We start from the raw sequence: 7,500 nt of genomic DNA on the forward strand, positions 1-7,500 counted from the left end.
TCTGACCAATCAGAATGCAGAAATAAGCAGCGCTGTGGAGAGACAGGAACTCAGCAAAAAAATTATCTTACCTCTGCAGTGAACGCCTTCATCATCTTCATCTTCACAGTCTTTCACACCATCACACACTCGAGAGAACGACACACACACACCTGTACCCTCACAACGCATGTGGTTCAGAGGACAGGACATCTCGACCTGATTGCCTGCACACACACAGAGAGAGAGAGAGAGAGAGAGAGAGAGAGAGAGAGAGAGAGAGAGAGAGAGAGAGAGAGAAATACAGAGAGAGAGAGAGAGAGAGAGAGAGAGAGAGGAAGAGAGAAAGGGAGAGAGAGAGAGAGAGAGAGAGAGAGAGAGAGAGAGAGAGAAAGAAAGATGAGGTGCAGACAAAGAAAGAAAGAGATATAAAAAAAGAGAGAAAGAGATACAAAATAATAAAGGAAGAGAGAGAGGGAAACAAATGAAGAGAGGTTTGAGTGAGCTGTACTTGAGTGGTGTAATTGGGGGCGGAGTCTCGTTACTGTCTATCAGCAGGTTCACCTGAGGGTCCGAGGCTCATTAATCTCACTCCCTCTGCCACAACCTTCATGTCTTCTCTCTGTTTATTTTGCTCTACCCTTTATTTATTTATTTATTTATTTATTTATTTATTTATTTATTTATTTATTTAACTCTAGTCCTGTTTTGTTGTCACGCTGCTATATGGCTTTTATTGATTAATTTAATTTGGGAATAACTAAAACCCAGGAGTGTGTAACGACATGCTAACACAGTGCTAAGTGTTAATAACGTTAATGACGATTAGCTGATTAGCTGAAACGAGGGTGTGAGGTAACACAAGTCCAACACTCAGTGACCCAAAGTGTTGTGTACACATCAGGGTCAGGGGTTAAAGCTGAACCTGTGTTAGAGGGTGGTGTTACACCTCACTCCCACAGGAAACTCTAATCAGGGTGGTGTTACATGTTTATTACAGGTACAGTGCACACCTACTAATCAAATACTAGCATGTTTCTGGGAGGTGAGGCACAGGGACAGGTGGAGAACATGTACACATGCTCCTCTGGACCCGGGGGGGCAGAAGCAGAACTACACCACACCAGTCAAAATCTCATGTCTTATTCATTACAGGATTATCTGATCTATTAGTGGGTCATCAGTCAGACAGTAAGTAAAACACGTGCTGTAGTGGAGCTCCAGTCACGTCTGAAGATGGAGGACAAACTGTGACTACACGGCAGCTTTGACGCTATAGATTTTTGCAGAAGTCTGATGTTTGAGATGTGCAGCTTTACAGAACAAACTGAAGAACAGCCGCCGGACTCTGAGCTCCCGTGACCAGACGAGCACAGACCAGGAGGTACGAGAAGAAAGAAAAGTAGCTGTTGGCACTCAGACTAGTTCTGTGCAGGAGAATAAGAAGAGAATGAGAAGTTTATCCATGGCCTTCGTGTAGAACCACAGGGGAGAAGAGTCCAGCAGCACTCGTGCATTGATTCAGATCTTAATGAGGTATCAGAGGGAGATGTTCTGTGCTTTAATAAGTCCCTCGTTTCCTCTTTCTCCCTCGGATCCCTTGTGGTTTCCTTCTCTCCTGTCTTATTTACTAAAGGTCTCGAGAGGAGTGTGGAGTGAGCAGAAGGTCCGTCCCACTTTCCTCAAGCAGAAGGTGTGTAAAAATACCAGAACATCTCCTCTGCATCCTGGGTTCTCTCTCTCTGGACCTGTGTACAGTGTGTACGTGTGTACAGTACGTACTCGTGAAAGGGAACACCACTTCCTGTTAACGCTCCACACATTTCGCTACACTAAGCACCAGAGATGGGGGACTCGAGTCATATGACTTGACTCGAGTCAGACTTAAGTCGCAAATTTGAGACTTGAGACATGCTTGACAAATATTAAAAAGGCTCGACTTGACTTTGACATGACATTCATGACTTGATACTTGACTCGGAGTTGAGATAAATGATTCAGAGATTGGGACTCGACTTGACTCGAGTCAGACTTAAGTCGCAAATTTGAGACTTGCTTGATAAATATTAAAAAAGACTCGACTTTGACATTCATGACTTGAGACTTGGCTCGGACTTGAGTTAAATGATTCAGAGATGGGGGACTCGACTTGACTCGAGTCATACTTAAGTCAAAAATTTGAGACTTGCTTGATAAATATTAAAAAAGACTCGACTTAACTTTGACTTGACATTCATGACTCGGACTTGAGATAAATGATTCAGAGATTGGGACTCGACTTGACTCGAGTCAGACTTAAGTCGCAAATTTGAGACTTGAGACTTGCTTGACAAATATTAAAAAAGACTCGACTTTGACAATCATGACTTGAGATTTGACTCGGACTTGAGTTAAATGACTCAGAGGTGGGGACTCGACTTGACTCGAGTCATACTTAAGTCACAAATTTGAGACTTTCTTGATAGATATTAAAAAAGACTCGACTTGACTTTGACTTGACATTCATGACTTGAGATTTGACTCGGACTTGAGATAAATGATTCAGAGATGGGGGACTCCACTTGACTCGAGTCAGACTTAAGTCGCAAATTTGAGATTTGCTTGATAAATATTAAAAAAGACTCGACTTGACTGCCTGAGATAGGCACAGGCTCCCCGTGACCCAAGAATTTTGGATAAGCGGTAGAAAATGAATGAATGAATGAATGAACTCGACTTGACTTTGACCTGACATTCATGACTTGTGACTTGCACACATGTGACTCACTCCCACCTCTGCTAAGCACTGAGATTCCCCAAAAAACTGTGTACGAGTGTGTTGAGAGATTCTAATGAAACAGAAATGTGTTGTAGACACCATCACAGCCCACATGGTCTCAGCCCTTTCTGTGTCCTCGCACTAACTTCACCCTAAAGCTCACATATACCTGGATTTAGCTTCTTCACTAAAACACAATGTCCCAGCGGTTCAGCTGAATCAGCTCCGGTACTGTTTAGAGCTTTGTTTTTGTGCACAGACAGATGGATGAGCTGAATCACATCACCAAACATTTCTCCTTCTCTAAATCCTCCAACTGCACGGTTTAATATTCCTGCCTGTCGGTGCCGGACTGTTCCGTCATTTACAGCCAGTTCACATGAGAAGTGAAAACCAGACAAGAAGGAAGTGTCTAAAATATTATTAATTGACCAGATTGTGCCACATTTTAATAAAGTTTATCAAACATCACCAATTAAAATAGTTTAGTATTTGCGAGGGTTTAATTGGAGAAGTGTCGCAGCATCACATGTGAACGCTTCAGAAAACAGTGCCATTTAAAGTAAAATGGAGTTTACTAACAAGCCAGATGCTGCCGAGAATGTATTCCTTTACCGGTTTGTGTTTGTCTTTGTCTTTATTACATTCCTCTTCACTAAAAAAATAAGTTTGTAATAAAGCTGGAGTTAAGGGTGTAGTTACGAGCCGTCTCCTTCCAGGCTGCGGATCAACTCCGTCAGCACCATCATTAAAGCCTGCGATTTCAGATTGATGAGTAATATCTGATGTTTATTGGCAGTTTGTTTCTTCACACTGACAGCTTTTACTTTCTGGTCTCTCGGTGCTGTGAGACAGCTGCACAAATGCACAAGTGATGCAGAGAGTCTAATGCAAATTGGCTGCCTAGCAACTCCCAATTATGAGCCGTCTCTCACACTTAACACACATATTGTCGTGTAAAAATAACCCGGTCGGTCCACTGACAATTAAGCGTCTAATTAAGCGACGTGCTCAAGTTTCCTCCCTGCATCACGAGTCTAATCATCCTGCCAGCTGGACAGTGCGGCATCCTCACCATGGATGGGGCAATTTCACACTTCCACACAGACTTCCAGCACCCAGCAGCCCTCTAGTGTAGTATATTAGTGTATGATCTGAACCTACATTTATACCTTGACATTAAAACTGAATGAAAAAAACTTCCCTTCTCTGGTCATTATGCAAAGTGGGAGGCACACGGTGGCTTAGTGGTTAGCACGTTCGCCTCACACCTCCAGGTTTGGGGGTTCGATTCCCACCTCTGCCTTGTGTGTGTGGAGTTTGCATGTTCTCCCCGTGCCTCGGGGGTTTCCTCCGGGTACTCCGGTTTCCTCCCCCGGTCCAAAGACATGCATGGTAGGTTGATTGGCATCTCTGGAAAATTGTCCGTAGTGTGTGAGTGAATGAGAGTGTGTGTGTGCGCCCTGCGATGGGTTGGCACTCCGTCCAGGGTGTATCCTGCCTCGATGCCCGATGACGCCTGAGATAGGCACAGGCTCCTCGTGACCCGAGAAGTTCGGATAAGCGGTAGAAGATGAATGAATGGTCATTATGCAACGGAGCGCTCTGACTTCCTGCTTTCACACACATCCAGGTTAGGGTGGAGCTGTAATGACCTGACAGACAAAACATGTTGTTCAGGAAGTGTGCTTCATACAGAACAGATGAGAACAAAGCACTCACACTCTGCATGGAGGTTATGCGAACGAGGTGTTTCCCCGACCAAATCTGCCTCCGAGTGAGAAGTGAATCGACTCAACCGCACAGATATGAGCTGCTCAGCTGATCTAAAAGGCAGAGCTGTAGATCTGTACAGCTGCAGAAATGCTATTTGTTCTGGAGATTTGGTTTGGACCTTTACTTTTTGACTCCATGTTGATCTAGAACCTCCATCTGAAACCACCGTGACATAAACATAAACTTCTCTAAACATCTGCAATTCCAGCAGAACAGATATCGATGATGAACACATCCCTCAGAGATGAAACCCAGGAGCCAAGCAGCATTTTGGACACCACGTGGCCGTCTTTGCGGGACAAAAAATGCATTTTGGAGAAAACATAAATCTTTCAAGGCGGTGATGCAGGCAGCTGATGATGTGTGCAGTCACAGCTATTAAAGCTCAGTGGGAGGTGTGATAGAGAACAGACGTGCACTTCACTTGATAAATTGTGTGACAGACCCTCAGCGCTCGGGAAGAAAGAAAAATGTTGACTTAATTGTGAAGATTTTTTCATTTCTTCCTTTACATTACTGATTCACTTTAAATGACTAAATGATAATTGCCTTGTTTTCTCTACTTAAATTCTTTCTGTTGTTCTTCTGTTCTGTCATATTAGGCAAAAAGGGGGTCACGGTGGCTTAGTGGTTAGCACGTTCGCCTCACACCTCCAGGGTCGGGGTTCGATTCCCGCCTCCACCTTGTGTGTGTGGAGTTTGCATGTTCTCCCCGTGCCTCGGGGGTTTCCTCCGGGTACTCCGGTTTCCTCCCCCGGTCCAAAGACATGCATGGTAGGTTGATTGGCATCTCTGGAAAATTGTCCGTAGTGTGTGTGTGTGTGTGTGAATGAGAGTGTGTGTGTGCCCTGTGATGGGTTGGCACTCCGTCCAGGGTGTATCCTGCCTCGATGCCCGATGACGCCTGAGATAGACATAGGCTCCACGTAACCCCACCACCCTACTCTTACCCCACCACCCTACACTAACCCCACTCACTGCCACATGCTCAGCATCCCCTGACGGTGTATAGAGTGGAGTTGAGGTGTAGATGAACCCTTCTGCTGATGTACAGTGAGTGTTACTGTAGGTTTTGCTCTGATTGTTCTACACAAGTCTCCTCTGTAGTGTCAGGAAGGCTGGGGCTTGCATTAGCTTGTGTGATTTCAACCATCTGTTTTGTGTTTTTTGTGCTTTGTTTATCGGTTGGGTGTAAAATCCCACTGAGGAGGAGGTCATGCAAAGACAGTTAACATTCTGTTACACACTCATAAGAATAATAATGTTAATCGGCTTTATGTGGGACATGAGACTCTACACACACTGTAGTGTTCTCCATGACACTTCACTACACACAGCTACACACACTGTAGTGTTCTCCATGACACTTCACTACACACAGCTACACACACTGTAGTGTTCTCCATGACACTTCACTACACACAGCTACACACACTGTAGTGTTCTCCATGACACTTCACTACACACAGCTACACACACTGTAGTGTTCTCCATGACACTTCACTACACACAGCTACACACACTCTAGTGGTCTCCATGACACTTCACTACACACAGCTACACACACTGTAGTGGTCTCCATGACACTTCACTACACACAGCTACACACACTGTAGTGTTCTCCATGACACTTCACTACACACAGCTACACACACTGTAGTGGTCTCCATGACACTTCACTACACACAGCTACACACACTGTATTGTTCTCCATGACACTTCACTACACACAGCTACACACACTGTAGTGGTCTCTATGACACTTCACTACACACAGCTACACACACACTGTAGTGTTCTCCATGACACTTCACTACACACAGCTACACACACTGTAGTGTTCTCCATGACACTTCACTACACACAGCTACACACACTGTAGTGTTCTCCATGACACTTCACTACACACAGCTACACACACTCTAGTGGTCTCCATGACACTTCACTACACACAGCTACACACACTGTAGTGTTCTCCATGACACTTCACTACACACAGCTACACACACACTGTAGTGTTCTCCATGACACTTCACTACACACAGCTACACACACTGTAGTGTTCTCCATGACACTTCACTACACACAGCTACACACACTCTAGTGGTCTCCATGACACTTCACTACACACAGCTACACACACTGTAGTGGTCTCCATGACACTTCACTACACACACTGTAGTGTTCTCCATGCAGGCAGCTCCAACATCTCCAAATCCGTCTCAGTACACTCTGTCTCAGTCAGAGTGTGTTTCAGTCACGAGCAAATACAATCACAACATTTATTCTTATTAACGTCAATGTCTCTTCTTACTCACAATAATAATAACAATGATAATAATAATAATAATAATAATAATAATAATAATAATAATAATAATAATAATAATACGTTGAATGATTATCATCTCTATACAATGTTTTCTGTCTACAGCTAATTCGCATGTCACAGTATCAGAACTGATTTGCGTGTCTTCTGCTCCCGAGATTACAATCAGGCTTAACGAGTCTGAATTGTAATAACGAGTCTGTTCTTGTTTCACGATTCAGCGACTCCATTTAAATGCACCGTGTTAATTGCATGGAGAAGCTCATTTAAATAGAGTGTGTGCATTTTTTCAATTGGCTCCTGATTGGGTGCCTGCTGGAGAAGTCCTCAAAGTTTAATCATCAAATTTAATCATCAGTTTTCGCTGCTTGACACACGTCCTCAAACAGAAAGTGGATTTCTGCGATAGCAGCTTTGGCAAGGTTTCTACAGTCGCACACAAACACACGGCTGCTAATGATGCAGTTTTAAACAAAGAGAAAGTGAGGGGATAAAATTTATGTTTATTTAAATGCACCTTAATGCTGAAATTATATCCAGCACTTCTCAAAGGGAGATGAATTACAGAGAAACGAATAGAGAAGAATAACAATGCTGATCTTCTGAGAAGTGGACACCATTGTTCTGAAGCTCACAAAACATCCCAGAAGTAGATTTA

General features: G+C 43.8%; 1 protein-coding gene across 1 annotated transcript in view; it reads right to left on the reverse strand.

Annotated features, from left to right (window-relative positions):
- LOC113649228 (low-density lipoprotein receptor-related protein 1B-like) overlaps positions 1 to 7,500 on the reverse strand; it is a 176,857-nt gene that overhangs the window by 147,591 nt on the left and 21,766 nt on the right. The window contains exon 3 of the mRNA XM_047820298.1: positions 72 to 206. Within this exon, the coding sequence (XP_047676254.1) occupies positions 72 to 206 (135 nt within the window). The remainder of the gene's footprint in view (positions 1 to 71; positions 207 to 7,500) is intronic.

Source organism: Tachysurus fulvidraco, chromosome 1 (genome assembly GCF_022655615.1).
Source record: "Tachysurus fulvidraco isolate hzauxx_2018 chromosome 1, HZAU_PFXX_2.0, whole genome shotgun sequence".
Classification (NCBI taxonomy): domain Eukaryota; kingdom Metazoa; phylum Chordata; class Actinopteri; order Siluriformes; family Bagridae; genus Tachysurus; species Tachysurus fulvidraco.